Source organism: Panthera onca, chromosome A3 (assembly GCF_046562875.1).
Source record: "Panthera onca isolate mPanOnc1 chromosome A3, mPanOnc1 haplotype 2, whole genome shotgun sequence".
NCBI classification, from domain to species: Eukaryota; Metazoa; Chordata; class Mammalia; order Carnivora; family Felidae; genus Panthera; species Panthera onca.
In genome coordinates, this window is record NC_138341.1 from 122,435,868 (window position 1) to 122,454,272 (window position 18,405).

Sequence of the window (18,405 nt, forward strand, 5' to 3'; positions counted from 1 at the left end):
CAATGAGTCGATGAAGGAAGAGTGTTTCTGGCACGTCCTTGGAGAGTGCAAATGGATCTGCCAACATGTGTGATGAGCTCTTCACACATCAGCCTGCTCTGAGGGTATCATGAAAGCTGACATAAATCTCTGGTGGGCTGCCAAAGGCCTGCTTCTCAGACAGAGTGATTGGCATAAAAGCACAAGACTCAAAACACACACTCACAATGGTGCAATCCATTTGGAGAACAATATGGTAAGACATATCAAGAATTACACAAGTGTTCATTCTATTCAACCCTGTAGTTTCATGTGGGGGAATGTCTAAGACAGAAATACACAGAATAGAGGAGGAAGAAAACCAGCCACGACACTGAATGGTTACTGGGTAGCTATGACGGCAACAAATATCTAATTCTTACAATAGTCCTGATTGTAGGCTTGAATACCGCTTCTTCTAGATGCATTACATTTTTTTTAAGAACATAACTCAATTTCAGAGAAGTTAACTTGCCCAAAAGTCTTCAATCTAACAGGTTATATTCAAACCAGGATTTGAATCCAGGTCAATCTGATCTGAAGGCCATGTTCTTTCTACCATCATACAACACCATCATGTGCATGAGATTCATCACCATGTTATCAGAAATACAGATGACAGGAGTGGAATGGGTAAGTAAATTAGGGTGTATACACTCAATGGGAAATTATGCAGTCATTAAAAAAGATAAGCTGTTTCTATGATGCTATAAAAGCATCATGATTGTGATAAAATGCTTAATGAAAAATTATGATAGCGAATTTTATGTAATTATATAGTTAGGTAAAAGATGTATGCATATTAAAGATAAAATACAAGGAAAAATAATTGTTGTGCTAGGGGAAGAGATTGTATGTGATATTTTTCTCTCATACCTAAACTTCCTGTCATATTGTTAAAAGAACTGGCTGGGAACGGTAAGATTATGGAATACATGTGTTGGTGAGGACTTCCAAGGGCAGGTTATACACATAATGTCCTTAAGGGAAGTTCCAAATAATCTTGAAACCACCATGCATGCTCCTGTCTTCCTGTGGCCCTGTGTTTTAGTGAGAATCTTGAAAACACTCCAGATGAGTCACTGAGTGTTGAGTTTCTCCCCTCTGGCATCTTCCTCAGGAAGGAAGTCACAGTACAGGTGCCTTATCCCAAGCAGCAGCGCCATCATTAAAAAGAACTGCCTTCCACAATTGCAGACAGTACATTCACACAGTGGGTGGGAAAGGACAAAGAGGACCATTAAGCATCACAGATGACATGATGCCAACCACCTAGAGCACTATGAGGGAGGGATCCTGAGGCCATGTTAAGGTTCAAGGGAAGAGTGTGGCCTGATTGATTACTGATGTCTGCCATGGGAGGCATGGGGGCACACACATGCCCCATATTCACCCCCATTTGTTAGGAAATAAGCAAACAGAGACTTAAATTTGAAAGCAAGAAAGCAAATAGGACTACCCCTTCCAACTTCAGGTTTACAGATTTCCACCCCAACTTGTACATATTGTTCTACTCTCCTCCCTTAGATTCATTCTTATTGAATGAAGACAGCTATCATTTTTTTTTAATTTTTTTTAACGTTTATTTATTTTTGAGACAGAGAGAGACAGAGCATGAATGGGGGAGGGGCAGAGAGAGAGGGAGACACAGAATTCGAAGCAGGCTCCAGGCTCTGAGCTGTCAGCCCAGAGCCTGACGCGGGGCTCGAACTCACGGACCGCGAGATCGTGACCTGAGCCGAAGTCGGATGCTCAACCGACTGAGCCACCCAGGCGCCCCAAGACAGCTATCATTTTGAGAGTATTTCTATAATCAATGGAAGGCATGTGAATGGCTCTGCTTGTTACGGACAGATCTACTGAGAAGGAAAAGGAAGCAGAAGTTCAAACTTTGCTAACCAGCTGTTTAAAGAGATCCAGGTCATTTTTAGCATATGCCTCAAATTCTGTCTTACATTCTAGGGAGATCAGTTAACACACCCCACAATAGACTGTAAAATATGGTCTCTGTACTCAGGGGATCAGAAAGCCATTAAATGGGATAGTTAAGTAGATTACATTGAAATTGGAAAAATATTTGACATAGTGAAAACCCAAATTTTGCAGTGTAGTCATAATTGTCCAAAAGATGTAATTGCACAAAGACTTAAAGAAAGAAAGGAAGGAAGGAAGGAAGGAAGGAAGAAAGAAAGGAAGAAAGAAAGAAAGAAGCCCATGTGAAATGGTTGGTGTGTGAAGGCATGGGAATGGGGTTACTTTCCTCTCTCTGTCTCCCTAACACCATGCAATGTTGTTATATATAATGTAATTAACATTAACAAAGAATAAACTCTTTTTAAAAAATCAAGCCATCACAAAGTATTTAAATATTTATTACAGATGCTGTCTTCACTTTGATTCAAGTTTGGAATACAGTTATTTTTCATTCAACAAATATTTACAGAGTGCCTACTTTATGCCAGGTTAGATTCCTAACCTTGACAAATTTACCTAGTGAAAGTGGAGTTCTACATGTTAAACGTAAACTCACTGGTCACTGGAACCTCATGTAGTCTATTAAAGGCTATTATAGGACTTAGGACATAATCTTATGATTTTGTATGGTCATATTAGGTTATATCTGTGAGTCACCTGATGTCAAGAGATAGTTCTAGCACCATTATACCTTAGCCTTCGAAGGGAACCTTTCCAATTTTCACTCATTAAAAAAAAAAAAAAAGTTTTGAGCACCTACTGTTTTCCAAGCACTGCATAAGGTACTGAGTTCTCCAGTGCTGAGTAATATAGATGTGATTTCTGCCTTCGGGGCACTTACAATACAGGAAGACACATTCATAAATAAATATACAACACTTCTAAGTTGGGATGTATGTTTTCAGAACAGGAAAGCAGTGCTAGAGAATAATGGTGAGTGGGTGGAGTCCTACTTTAAGACTGTTAGGGAGGGCCTTTCTGAGGACGTAGCACACATGTTGATTCCTATCATGTGAGAACGGGTTAGCCATGGGAAAGGAGGTGGAAGAGCTCTCTGCTGACTGAGAACTCCGTATGCACGGAGCCTGAAGCAGGAGGGAACCCGGCATGTCAGAGGACATAAAAGCCAGTGAGATGGGAGAGAGAAAGAAAATGCAAGATGCAAGGTATTGGAGACCTAAGCTGGTAGTTTAGATTTTACGTGGAACACATTATTCTCTGTAGGTAAAATAATAAAACCTTGGGAGACATTAAAGGAAACTTAAATATGGAGAGATTTAATATTGTAAACATATCAATTACCACCCATGATGTTCTATTGTTCACTGCAATTCTGATCAAAACTATCACAGAGGTTTTCATCAAATTTGGTAAGTGGATTTTAAGATGAAAAAGCCAAGGGCAGGAATAACCAAGATGTTTCTGAAATGAGATGAGGAGGAGACAGTTCTGTCAGAGATCAAGATTAAGTGTGAACTATCATAATTATGATTGTGTGTGGCTGAGATGTATGGTGGCCCATGGGACAGAGAGCTCAGGAAAAAATTAATGCATGTAAGAAATTCTGGTCAATGTTAGATACGGCCGGGAGGATCAAGAAGGAGGCAGGGCTATTCTCAAAAGACCTGGGAAAAGTGTTTATCTATACAGAAAAAAAATGAACTTTGCACCCCATCTCACACCATACATAAGAATTAACTACAGACAGACCAAAGACTTAAATTCAGAATGCAAAACTAAACCCTGTTTGGTTCCTGTTATTAGGAACATAGCGTGGGAATAATCTTTATCACCTTTATTTAGGGAAGAGCTTCTGAAGGACACAGAATGTGCTAAGTAAATATGTAAAGACTGACAAAATTGACTCTATTATATAATTAAGGGCTTCTGTTATCAAAAGATACTTTATAGGAAGTAAAAAACATCAAGTTACACATGTAACTGACAAAATTGCATCAACAACATATAAAGGACTACTACATACCAATAATAAAAAAGATAATCCAGTAAAAAATGGGCCAAAGACATGAATAGGTATCCCATAGAAAAGGAAATACAAACAAATGATAACAAATATACAAAAATATATTCAACTATTTTAATAATTGAGGGAATACAAAGCAATGCAATGAGATGCCATTTTATATCTATTTAACCGGCCAAAATTTATAATCCTGACAATATCAAATACTGGAGAGGATCTGGAATATAGGAACCCCTATACTTCGCTGACATGAGTATAAGTTGGTAAGACTAGTTTGGATATAAACTCAAGAGAAAACCTTGCACATTTGCAATAGGAGATATGCACAAGGCTGCTTATCACCACTGTTGACAAAGGCAACATCCTGGAAGCAATCCCAAATGCCTACCAGAGACTAATGGATAAATGCACTGTAATATCTTCACACACTGCAATATTAGACAGCAGTCCAGATGAAAGTGCTATGGCTGAACCCAACAATAGAGATGACTGTTAGCAACATAATAGGGAGTTAAAATGTTTCCAAAGATTATATAAAACTTATAATCTTTTATTAAAGTTAAGACACCAATAAAATAAAATAATGTGCCTTTATGGAATGCATAGAAGTAGTAAGGCTATATAAAAAGGAATCATGGGGGCGCCTGGGTCGCTCAGACGATTGAGCATCTGACTCTTGACCTCAGCTCGGGTCTTGAACTCGGGGCTGTGAGTCCAAGCCCCGCACTGGGCTCTATGCTGGACGTGGAGCCTATTTACATACATAAAAAAGGAATTATATACAAGATTCAGGATAGCCAGGGGAGTCAGGAGGCTGAAATGAGAGGAGCTCATAAGTAGATATAAGATACTGTCAAAGTTCGGGATGCCCTGGTAGCTGGTAGGTTATTACAAAAATGAAATCATGAATAAGTACAAAAGAGGGTCACATGGAGACCAGTGAGGAAAGTGTTTCATGAAACTACGAGTAAGAAGAATTCAATTTTGGGCACCCAAGTGTTAGGTCAGAGCAGGAAGGATCCTTTGAATCTATCTGGTCCAATTCTCCCAGGTCTTAGATGTAGAAGCCAAGGGCCAGGTAGGGAAAGGTGCTCACTAAAATACCTTACTCGGCCATGGCAAACTAAAAGTCAATCTTAAATTTCCTAATTGCATGATTCACTATTTGACTTGAAATGAAACAGACATGCTAAAATTACGCATAAAATAAAAAGAAGCCCAAGAAAGCAATGACCATTTTTACGACCTACGTTTTGAAGGGCTCTGAAGGAGACCGTGTATGTATGTGTGCATGTGGGCTTGCTTGCATGCAAGTATGTGTGGGTGCTGTACGTATGCCTGCGTGTATGGAGTCCATAACGATGTAGGCCAAGGCTCTGTCCTTGGGTGTTAAATTTTAAGAAAGTACTTTTCTCCTAATGAAGAATGAAGTGAAAGTAGTCAAAGAAAAGGGGTCCTTAGCTCAGAGTGAAGGGAGGAAAGCAGAGGCCCTCTCCTGAGGCCAACAAAAGCATAGTCTTTGCATCACAGATCTGAATTCCAGCCTGCAGAGATTTCAGAAGGCAGGCTCCAATGTCCTGATGATAGATGAGAACTTGCAATCACCCTTCATTTGCGTTCCAAACACAGGGCTGCTCTGACCAAAACAGAAATGAAAGAGCCGGCCAGTTAAAAGCAGCAAGCCCATGATGCGCTGCCCAGTCCAGGTGGAATTGCAACAGGAAGAACAAGGTAAAACACGCGAGATGAAAAGAGAACAGCTTAGGATGTTTAAAGAGACACTTGGCAGCTTAGACACCACCTCTGGGCACAGCTTACTGAAAGGACCATGGAGCCAAAGAGAGGGTTCCATCTCTAGCTGCGTGGCTGTGTGTGCAGCTGTTCCTCTACAAGGTCCTGTGGGTACACAGTGCGTCAAAACACAGCTTCCCTGCCAGGTAAGGAACGTGAAGGAGAGCGTGTGCTGTGCCAAATGTGGAGCTACCTGGTCACTGCCTTCCTTCCACTCTCCTAGGACAACAGTAAGTGCTAGAAATTAAGTTTGACCTGTGGATCATTTTTTAATTCAAAATTTTCCTTAAGAGAGGAATTATGGCAGAACGGTGTGAGAAATGGCTGGGAGCCTACTGAAATAAGAGGGAGTTTCTCCCATGACATTCCTATGGAGTGGATATGAGGTGACCTGGGAGAAAACAGACCGAGCCCTGTGTCTCTGGTGTCTCCCACAGTTAACTCTCCAAAGAGACAGAGCAATTCCGAGAATGCAGCTGAGAATATGGGTAGAGCCTCACAGAGACATGCAGACAAATGCATTAAGTATATACATGAGTACACGTGCCAACGTATAACCACATAAACACACACATACATGCTCCTACGCACACACACCAAGACAAATATACCCCCAGATGCACACTGCGGGAACATTTTCCCCGCAGAAACTTCAGTTTTCTTAGAGCTAAACGGAATGATTAATGTTTATTGTAAAAGCCTTCCTGTTTGCCAGGAGAACATGCTTTGCCGTTCGGTAGGTAACAAGCACTATGCATCTGTCGATTTCCCCACTGTCACGTTACCTGGCTCCATCACAAACACCCAAGTTGTAACAGAAAAAAGAAAGACCCTGAGGCAACTATACAGGCACTCCTGATATTCCACGAGCAGATGACAGGCAGCTCTAACGGTCTCACTTACATAAACGTAACTTACTCACGTCAGAACACAACTTCCTTTCCTTCCAGACTCTGAGTGCCAGAAATCATTCTTTTCAACCCACAGCCATTTCTGTTGAGACACCTGTCGACCTGCCTGTCAGCCCAGCAGACCTGTGTATGGCATCTACCCAGGGATGCCTGCATTATTCAAGTCTCTGGAAGAGAAACACCCTATGGAGGGTGAGTGATGGGCTGAGGGTTAGGAAAGATGGCTCCTAGAATCCCAGGGCCCTGACTTTTAAGATTTAGAAGCCCCATGGGCAAAGCTGAGTTTTGTGTGTGTGCATGTCTCTTATTAATCTCATAAATAAACAAAAGAACTAATTTCTCCCATATAGGGGAGGGGGAAATATTCATAGGGTAAGGTTTGTGCTTGACTGCGCCATCAGAGTTGCAAGATGCCATTGGTAAGATGCAACGGAATATGGACAGACTGGTACAGCCCAGTGTACCTTCAGTTACCCCACAAACTGTTTAGCAACCTTGAGGAAAAAAGGCCAATGCATCTTGAATTTGAGCCTTATCTGGCACCAGCCTGTGCATGATTGACTTGGCTATAATATAACACCAGATAATGCTGGATTCTGGCAGAGAGGAATGAAGACAGGGAAGGCCAGAGTTGAGACTGTGTTTATTTAGCTGGTATTTGGCTAGGATACCATCTCAGAGTGAATTTACTGGATTCATTTTATGCAGTGTTTTTCCCCAACCCTGAATGTATGTTAGAATTTCCCAAGGAACTTTAAAAAAATCCACATGGATAAAGACTCCTCCCCAGAGACTCTGATTTATTTAGACTGCAGTGAGACCCAGACATCCATCCATCCACCATCCATCCATTTATACAGCTACCTACCTATTTATTTATCCATGTTTTTGGGCTCTCAAGGCATGATTCTAATCTTCAGCTAAGCTTGAAAACCACTAAACTTATTAGGCAAAACTTTCACCATTACCCCTTGTTAAGATAAAGCACAAAGCCACACATCTACCCAAGGAGTATTTATTGAACATATACTATGTGCAAACGTCTCTTTTAGGTCCTGAATACACACTGAAAAGCAAAAACAAATATGACCAAAAGCAGATCAAGACCAAAGGCTGTCAGCCTGGAAACAAGGGAAGAGCCATCAACACAGTTCAATTCTGAAGGTTATATGCAAGCAAAATTCCATCTAGCTCAGGAGAGCTCAGTTTTTTGTTCCATTCAGCTCTTCGACTGATTAGATGAGGCCCACAAACACACTATGGAAGGCATCTGCTTTATTCAAATTCCACTGACTTAAGTGTTAACCTTATCCAAAAAACACTCTCATAAAACTATCCAGAGTCATGTTTGACCTGATATCTGGGCACCATGGCTTAGCCAAGTTGACACATTAAATAACCATCACAGGGCCCATGCCCTTATGAGCCTCCAAGTCCCATGGGTGACGATAAAGCACAAACAACTTAAGTTCACATTGTGAAAATGGTATGAAAGAAACAAGCAGGCTGATGGATAAAGTGGATGGTGGAGGGGAAAAGCCTCTTAGAGGTGAATAATAGGAAGGAGATAGTCATGAGAACTATAAAGTGACACATGCTACAGGCAGAAGAAATGACATCCACAAAGCCACATGAGCCACAGAGAACTGGGTGGGTTTGAGAAAATGCTAGAAGGCTAGAGGGGCTGGTGCACAGAAAGCAATGGAGACAGGGGCAGGAGATGAATTTAGAGGCAGGGAGGGGCCAGACCATTCAGGGCCCCAAAGTTAAGACGAAGCCAAAGCAAGAAAGGTACGTAGTTGGATTTACCTGTTGAGATGTTCTGTGTGGCAGTGGAATACAATGGAATAGTGAGAGTATGGGTAGGGAGGTCCTGGAATGTTCCAGGCATCAGATGAGTGCTCAGAGCAGGGTGTTGGTGGAGATGGGGCCACGTGCCCTAACCTGTGTCTGTTTTGACAGGAGAAGCCATCACACTTTCTAGAGCATCGGATGTGTGGCAGGTGGGGAAGAATGAATGATTCCCACATTTCTGGCTTAAACAATTCAAAAGAAACAAGAGCTTTTTTTTCCTAGTTAGAGCCTGGCTCAAGTTATACCCAATAACCGCCTGCATTATGCAAATTCAGTATCCTAATTAACGTAGCTCCAGCCTGAATTATGCAAATTCTTGCTTTGGGCTGTGTTAGTCACTTCCTCCTATACCACCTCCTGCCCATCAGGACCACATTCCATCACCCTACTGCCTCTCTGTGGACCAGAGCCACTGGACTGTCTGGGGAGAGTGAACCCTAAAAGGCCACTGTGGCCAAGCCAAAGGACAGAAGAAGGTGTGCCTGCACATCCGAACTGAGCCTCCTACGGGCCTCCCCCTCTGAGAGCCCACTCAGGAGCCCATGCAAGCGTCTGGCCCCCTCTCCCCATCCACGTGCACCCACTCCGATTGCCTGAACACTTCCCCAGTCTCAGCCTTCCTGAAATGTGCTCTGATGGAATGTGGATTTCTGGGGCCCGTGCTTTTTGCTCAGATCAAATCCAACCATCTGTATGCTGGAAAAATATTGACGACCCTCTGGCCTATTGTACCGTTTAAAGGCGCTCCCGCATGGGAATGCCGCCTTGTTTTATTGGGGCGAAGTCTGTGTTTTATTTAACTCTGAACGCCAGGCGCCTAGAATAGCTTGCAAGATAAATGTCAATCAACTCTAGCATAATCAAGACACCCATTCCTGCCTCATTAGGGTCCTCTCGTTCTCTTTAAGCTTCTCAGATTTATACACTGTAATTAGAAACTTGGTGATTCTGACTGCTCTTACTGGGAAGCTTCACGTGTCTGAATTTTAAATATTTTCACACTTCATTAACCCAGTTGCTACTGTAACATCTTCTGGCCCAATTCCCACACTGCAGTTTTTATTTTTGGACAGAGACAAGAACAATTAATTGAATTGAAACACGTATTGATTACTGTTTTTCATGAACTCTGAACAGCTTGTCTCTGAATGATTTTATTGAGGAGCTTTTAAACAACTGGCTGGATTGTTTCCTCCATGACCCCGTTCTGGCTGTAAGTCCCTGTCTGCAGCTGTGATGGTCCGTTTTGGGTGAGCTGTGCTGTTCACGAGAGTTCAGTGACAGTGGGAGAGGCCACATTAACCCTCATGTCCAGGCCCTGGACTGGGGAACCCTGATATCTTGGTCAGACCCAAGCAGGGCTCTGGAAGAGGCTATGGGAATGTCTTGATCTCCACATTCCTGGTGAAAATATTCAGCCCTCAGGTCCCATGTGAGCAGGAATATTACTCAGTTCATTCAGTGGCCATGTTCTTCCTCCAAGGAGAGCTTCCTGGGTCTAGACTGTGAACTTGTAAAGTATCTCTCAGAACAATGCTTCTCATATGTTAACATGGGCACCAATCATCTAGAGATCTTGTTCAAACACTGACTGTGATTTAGTGGGTCTGGGCTGGGGCCCGAGATTCTGCATGTCTGATATTGATCTGCTGGTTTGTAGATGTGAGGCCTTTGACATTACTTAACTCTGGGCACTGTCACTCTGTTAGGAAACTGATCACAGACGCATACTCTGTACATCCCACTACAGTACAAATCCCCAAACATATGAGGCCATGGTCTAATTCATCCTAATACCTCCTGCCACAGTGAAGGGGAGGCTGGCTTCAGTGGGCTCCAATGACCACTGGGAGCCCCCACTTAGCAGGCAGGGAGACAGGTCATGACTGCTGGAAAAACAGGCTGTGCCATAGCCCTGGAATAGCATTAGGGTAAGGGCTAGACTCCCATTCCTTGGGGGAGGCACAGGGTCTCAAGGTCCATGGCTTCAGGGAGCCCATCAAGACATGAACTCCCGACTGAAAGAAAGGTGTCAAAGTCCAGGTTAGCAGCAGCAGAGAGGCAGATGTGACAAAGCATTCCGATCTTCCACCTGGCTAGCTGAGTCCTCATTGAAAAATCATAGGCGATGGAAATGTCCTTGCCTCTGGCACATTTTCCAGATGTCTCCAAGATGCCTGTGTACCTACAGCCCACTAGTCACACAAAATCCAGGTGCTTTTGTAAAGAATGTAAATCTGATTCTTTTAGTCCTCTGCTTAAAATCCTCCCAGGGCTTTCTATTTCTCTCAGGATAAAGCACGAACTCTAGGAGCCCTGCACAACCCGACCCTGCCCACACACTTTCCATATGCTCTCATCATCATGATCCCCCTGCTCATGAAGCTTTAGTCACTCTGACCTTCTTCCTATTTGTTAAACATCCCAAAGTCATTCCTACCCCAGGGCCTTTCCACTAGCTATTTTTCCTTCAAGTGTCATCACTGCATTATGTTCAAAGACTCCAGTCATAGGCAGTTTCATATTGGAGAGAAACTCCAAAATGAGGTATAAACCTTCGATTTTGTGGGTTTGACATAGATTTATTTTTCTCTTGATTCTTACCCATTGAAGCCCAGAATAATCTGACACCTTCGTATTATAAGAGGGGACTTAAGCCCAGAGACGGAATGAGACATAATCAAAGCCATTCAGATTTGGGGCGCAGAACTGTCCAAGGATAGACCCAGAGGTTGTGACTCAGACTCATGGGAAAAGAAATTTAATTATTTAAACTTACTTGAACCTACTACACTGAATAATATTTACAGTGTTTACATAGCCATAACCCTCCTTTACTACACCCACTGCTCCTTTTTTTGGCTTTTGACTTTGTCAAGTCCAAGGTTGTATACAGGAACATACAGAGAATCCTAGACTTCTATTTGTGTTATCCTATTTTCCTTTGTCACAAAATACACTTTTTGAGACCAGAGGAGGGTGAGTTATAATTTATGGGTTCCTCTCTAGAAATTACAACCAGAACCTAATTTTAAAAATCAAATTGGTTTCATCTAATTAAATTTGGAAATTGCCTCATAAACACATACTCTGTTATAAATGTCTTGAAAAGCAAGGTCTCCTGCTTACTATCTGGGATGGGAATGGGTTGAACCCAGCGTGGAAGGGCCTCCCTGTCTCTCTCTGCTCAGGAGGACATACTCGCTCATCAATTGCTGAAATTTTCTCAAGAGTAGTGTGGTCTAGAGCAGTGCTTCTCAAACTCTCACACCCACGTGAATCACCCAGAAAATCTTGTTACCAGGAGACTCTGACCAAGGTGGTCTGCTGGGGCCTGAAAGCTGCATTTCTCACCAGCTCCCAGGTTATGCCAGTGCTGCCAGTCCACCGACCACACTAAGGGGCAAGGCGTTGGCACTTGAACTCAAGACCCATGAATCTGCCATCTCAGCTATGACCTTGGTCTTCACACCTCAACTCTCTGGGTTTCAATTTCTTCATTTTTATGTACTGTGAGAGCTAACATTCATTGATGCTATTTCTAAATGCCAAACACAGCATCGAACATATATGTATGTGTACAAATGAATATAAATGAGAAGCTCCTTGCTGTACCCACGGTTACAATGGCAGAACTAGAGTTCAGAATGAAGCTGTCTGACCTCAAAAGCCAACATTCTTACCTTCGGAGGTCCCACTAGCCTGTGATGCACATGGTCACAGCCACGTTTATGCTCAAAATACAATGACCTCAGCCCATGAACTCCTTGGCTCCCTTCATCGCATCATCTAAGATATTTAGCATATTCCCAAAAGGTCACCTCCAGAGCTCACGGAAAAGTCAGACAGCTGCAGCCTTCCATCTCTCGCTCTCTGTAATCACAGCACAGGAAGCAGCTGAGAAGCCAACTGAAGGTGTCTCTCCAGAGCTGTGTCCAGGAGAGCCCATCACAGAAATGCCAGCATCCCCGGTGACTGGTCTTTGGAAATTGACAAGGTACAGGACTCACACACAACTGAGAAGGGTGCCCTGTACCGATCTGTGCCCACCATCGAGCCCAGAGCTCCAGAGGTCTCATATGCTGAGACCTCAACTTCATGGAGCTGCTGCTTGAACAGGGTGTATCACTCACAGCTGGGACCGCTCCCTTGCGCTCTCTCCACCCCATCATCTCTTCTTCTCACACAACAGCATGAGCGGGTTTCCTAGCCCATTCCATGCACACATCAGAGGAGGCAGGATACTTCCCAAGTAAGAAATTGGTCCGTGCAGGGATATGACGTCCCCTGCAACATGGCCCAGCCCAGTGGTTTCCAAGTGCAGCTGGGTACAAAGACTATAGGGCCTTTTCAGGACAAAGTTGTCCTCAATTCAAGGCAAAAAGAAAAAATAAGGAGACTCATGAGTTATTCATAAAGCTAAATTTATTCAATTTGAAGGACTGCCTTTTATTCTGAAATTATGTCCTTTCTGTATTTTTGAAGTTATGTCTTTTATGAAATGATGTTAATAAAAAATGGTAAAGAACTGGATGTTGGTCCTCCAAGCCTTTTGAAATGTTACTGGCCTGTGAGTTCCAAAAATCTTGAACATCTGGCATAGAGAGCCATTTACATAACAGCACCAAGTGCGTGAGTGCGTGAGTATGTGAGTGCGTGTGTGTGTGCGTGCGTGCGTGTGTGTGTGTGTGTGTGTGTGTGTGTATGTGCACGTGATGGCAGCTTCCACTTCACAAAGAATGGCCGGTAGCTCTGAAGTGACAAGGCTTTGTTTCAGCTGAGTTTTTGGTCCCTCTCTCCCCCGCAATGAGGCACTTCTGAACATGTCCTGGGCAAGGTCGATATGGTACCTCCCCGCCCCTAGCAGCTTCCCGCAGGTAGGAAGCTTCTCCCAACCATGTGGGCCCAAAATGGAATATGATACAGCTCTTCTTTTGAAGAAGCTGTGATTTGCTGAGTGAAGGCATTTTCTGAAGGTGCTACACCTTGTACATGATGGATGGTTTTCTCCTTCCTCAGAGAGCTCTGAGGTCCTTCCAGGTCTCTCTAGAGAGCTTCTGTGTCCATCCAATTCATCCTAAATATTTCTCCGTCACCAATACTCTTTGACTTCCCTCCCTTACGTGGGGATATTCTTTCACAGCTCACTCTCAATACCTCAATACCTCTCAGTACCTTTCTGCATGAGCTCTCAGGGGCTGCAGTGCATTTCAGCCTGGGGATGCTTGTAACCTTTCCCACCTCAAACCCTCTACAGGAACCCTAATGCAGCCATTACCACTCTCATCTTAGAGGGGAGCAGCAGGCCTGGAGAGAGGAAGACCCTGAAAAAGGTCATGAGAGACCACAGCGGTGCTACTGGGATGCTGGGGGCCATCATGCAATACCACAGGAGGGCTACTGGGATGCTGGGCTCCATCACGCTAGACTCTGGCATGTGGGACTTCATCATGCGAGACCCTGGCATGCAGGGCTCCATCACTGCAGCTTTGGCTTCCATACCCTTCCTTCTGCACTGCTGTGGTCTCTACTGCAGCCCGTACCACATTCTCCCAGCGTCTCAGAAGATTCAGGGTGGGAGGATAGTCAACCTTGACCACATCTCAGTACTTGAGTTCAGCTGTATCAGCCTCACTGAAGTTTCACTGTTTTTGTTTTGCAATAGACTTCTATACAGTTTGTTCTAAGTTTGAAAGTTTTCAGGAAGCCACATTGTGTTGGCTTGATGGGTACCTTACTGTCTGAGGAGGTTCTGCTCCATCTCTGATATGATGTCATATCTCTGATAGGATAAGGCCCTGCTAATGCTGGGAGGGGAGCTTCTGATACCATCACCTGAGTAACAATAAAATATGCTGTGGCCAAAGAGCAACATTAAAAGTTAAGAATCATGCACCCCCAGGGCAGAGAATGACTTTGGGATTTTTTTCTGGAAGCCCAGAAACTAACAGGTGTAGGATGAGCATCATCTGGGTGTTGTGGTTTTCCACATGAAGTGAACTATAACTACTGTGTGCTAGGCCTGGGTCTTCTGGGCTCTGCTGGGACAGTCTGCCTCCCTGAGTGCCTACTCCTTTCTAAAGAGATAAATAACCACTTCAATATGTGGTGTGTCCAGTCTTCTGGGTCACTGGGGCTGTCAAGCTGCTCATCTGTATGACCTTGTGTTGTCTTCTCACTGTATGAAACCTTTGGGTAAGATGTGTCTTACTCACCTTCACGCCCTCACGGGAGCCCTGCACCCAGTAGAAATTTTCCAACTTCAGGCTGAAGTCAATTGAATGAAGCCAAACCAAGAGGTATAGCAAAGGGGTCTTCTTACCTCATACAGTGTGATGACCCCGTTGGTCTCATTGGGAGGTTTCCACTGGATGTAGATCTTCTCCTCAAAGGGCCCTCCTTGGATAGATTCTAGGGGAACAGCTCCTGGAACTACAGAAGGGAAAAGGAACTTGATGGCACCTGCCATCTCATTTCCCCAGCCCCACTGAATTAGAACAGCAGTTGGCCAAGCTTTCCTGTAAAGGGTCAGATGATACTTTAGGCTTTGTGGACCTTACAGTACCTGCTGTAATAGATCAGCTTTGTGCTTGTAGTGCAAAACAGCCACAGACAATCCATATACAAATGGGCATGGCTGTGTTCCCATAAAACTTTATTTGAAAGAAAAAGACACTAGGCTGGAGTTGACCCCTGGGCCATAGTTTGCTATCCCCCCTCCCCCAGGTGACCAAATGGCTTTTTATCTGCAGACTAAGCAAGTCTGTGTTTGAATTAAAACTGAGCAGTGTAGGGAGGACATCAAGAGGCCCCAGCCCTGCCATCAGGTAGGATTCTAGAATTAGACTCTTGCCTTAGGATTGGTAACTGAGGAATGCAAAGTGAGCATCACTACCATCTTCCTGGACCTACCAAAGAGTCTCCAACTATTCCTCAGTTTCCGAATTGCTGAACCCAACAGGATCTATGTGTCTTGAAACCACACCAATTAGAAAAGTCTGTTTCACTCCCAGAAGGCAGCTAGTTTGTCTCACTGCTGAGTCTCTGATGCCTGGCACATGGTAGATGCTTAATAATCATTTGTTGGTTGGTCAAGCAGGTGAATCAATGACCAATGCCAGCATTTTGCCCAAATGAGCAAAACCTTTCCTGGGAGGCTTTTGACCTCAGCTCAGTCTTCCTGCTAGCACCTTCCTGCTGGATTCCAGCATCATTACGATGGTCCAGAAGATGCTGAGCCATAAAATAAATGATTCTCCAAACTTCCAGTTATAACCCCCCAGGGAATCATGACTTCATGTAAATCATTACTGGATCTATTTATATTTTGGCATCATAAAAGCAGGTACTTTTACTAAGCACTTACTCTTTGATCAGAATTTTACATACATTATTTCATTTAAGCCACAAAACAGCTCTGCCCAGGATGTATTATCTCCGTTGTGCTGATAAGGGAACTGAGGCTAAGAGAATTAAATAACTTGCTCAAGGTCATCCGGCTCTTAAGTTGTAAAGAGGGAACTGAACACCTGTCTATGAGCTTCAAAGCATATACTCTTAATCATCATGGTACGCCTCTCTCGATATAGCCTTGGCCATATGTTGCAATCAGTTCCCTATTGTTAAATTAAAATATATTTAGTTTTTCTCATTACTGACACGATACACAGAATTTGTTGAATATTAAGAATATACAAAAAGGGTAAAAAAAAGAACAAAATCACTCATAATCCCCATATCTGGAGATATTTTTCCCGTATTTTTATGCCTATGCAAATACATATGTTATTTTTAAAAATTAAATTCCTACCATGCATATTGTGCTATGACCTTCTTTTATCACTAAACAAATCATGGGTTTAAAAAAAATCCTTAAATGTTCTCTGGGGCCATGCATTTTAATGCCCCATTAGAGTCACATTATTGGGTATTAAACTTGGTCTGAGGGGTACAGGGGTGACTCAGTCTGTTCAGCATCCAACTCTGTATTTCGGCTCAGGTCATGATCCCAGGGTCATAGGATCGAGCTCTGAGTCAGGCTCCAAGCTGGACGTGGAATAAGATTCTCTCTCCCTCTCCCTTTGCCCCTTTACCACATGTGCATGCATACACGCGTAGGTGTGTGAGCGCTTTGTCAAAAACAAAAAAAGTTGGTTTGAATTTTTTATAGGTAACACTGCAATGAAAATTCTTATAAATAAGTATTTTCATGAAACTCTGCAGATCTCCCTAAGATACATTCTTAGAAATTAATCTATTGGGCCAAAGTGGTTGAACTATTTTATTTTTAAGGCTTTTGACACATATTGCCAGAATGCCTTCCACAGAGTTTGTACCATTCTGGGTTCCCCCAAAAGAAGAACACGACTATTCCCAATCCATGCCAACACTATTTAAAAAATTAAGTGTATGTGTGTGTATCCTTTTTAGAAAACTGGAGAATGTAGTTTTTTTCTTTTTTTTCAGTTTAATTGGCCATTTGCATTGACTCTTTTATGAACACGCTCTTTATAACCTGCTCTCATTTTCTTCTACGGCTCTTCATTTTTGTCTATCGTTGTCTTATGGGTTTGTAATTACAACCTGTTTTTAAGGATATAAGCTTCTTTTTGCATGAGTTACAAATATTTTTGTCAGTTTTTCATTTGCTTCTTGAATCTTTTAGGTAAGTAGAAGCTTCTAAATCATCAGATCTCTGATTGCTTTCCCTATCTACTCATCCTTGCCACAAACATCAGGACTTTGAGGTAAGGGCACAAAGTACTGGGAGAATTATAAGCAGAGAAATCTAGTCTAGCAAGTCAGGATATGAAGAGGAAAATAAAAGTTGGTGGATTAGAAGTTCCTAGGACAAAAGTTGGGGGGGGGGGGTTAGCTGTTGGGAGTGTGGTGGGTTGGCTCTGTGAGGGCCACAGTGGAAGGAGCAAGGCCTTCCTGGGGAGAAACGATGGTTATGGTGGTATAGAAAAGAAGCTGATGGTGCAGGAGATTTGCAGCTGCTGAGCAAATGTGATTTGCTTGATGGTTAAGGGTGAAGCATGGAAGCAATGTGTCAAGGATAGACCCCAGCTTGTCTGTTTTAGACACCTGGAGTGGGTCACAGTGCTGTTCATAGAAAGAGAGTCTTACAGGAGGGCTAGTTTAGGAAAGGGAGCTGGTGAGTTTTGCAATGTTTCATTTGAGGTGTGTGCAGAGCACACAAACGGCAACGTTGAGTAGCAGCTGGATATAAAAGATTAAGCAACTGTGTATAAGGGAACCAACAAAACAGGTCCAGGACTAAGCCAAGAGGAAAACTACCATGTTAACAATCAGGAGGAAACAAAGAAACTGAGAAACTGGGAGGCTACATTCAGAGAGGCAAGAGGCAAACCAGGAAGGTGGGCTGTCAGGGGAGCAGCCAAAGGGGGATCCAGAAGGGTCGGGTTCACAGCGACAGAGATGACTGAGTAGTCAAGGAAACTACAAACTTAAATTTGCCCACTGAACTTAGTGTCTTCAAGGTTACCTGTGACCTAAGCAAGAGTAATCTAGAGGGGAATGCTGGCCTCACAGCCCTCCTGCCATGGGCAGAGGAGAGCACAGAAGGTGAGAGACCCTGCCCAGACAAGCCAGTGATTTGGGCCTCGAGGGGACTGATGCAGCAAGAGCAGGGATGGGAAAAGGAGCACAGCAGCGCCCCCTTCCAAAGGCTGGAGAGGTTTTGGCAGGATCACAGGCAACCGGGAAAAATCCAAAATTGAAGTAAGCGGTGGGGTCCAGTCCTGAAAGGCAGCAATGGGGGTGGGTGGAGAGGAAGCACCTTTCCCCTCGTGAGAGAAGACAAGATGGGAAAATGTGCAGCTGCTTTGGAATGGAGAGCTGAGGTGTCCT

At 43.5% G+C, this 18,405-nt stretch overlaps 1 protein-coding gene across 12 annotated transcripts in view; it reads right to left on the minus strand.

Moving 5' to 3' along the window:
* The window catches only part of PTPRT (protein tyrosine phosphatase receptor type T), a 1,077,107-nt gene that overhangs the window by 380,565 nt on the left and 678,137 nt on the right, over positions 1-18,405 (minus strand). For all 12 annotated transcript variants that reach the window (XM_060618029.3, XM_060617982.3, XM_060618020.3 and 9 more), the window contains exon 9: positions 14,855-14,964. In XM_060618029.3, the coding sequence (XP_060474012.1) occupies positions 14,855-14,964 (110 nt within the window). The remainder of the gene's footprint in view (positions 1-14,854; positions 14,965-18,405) is intronic.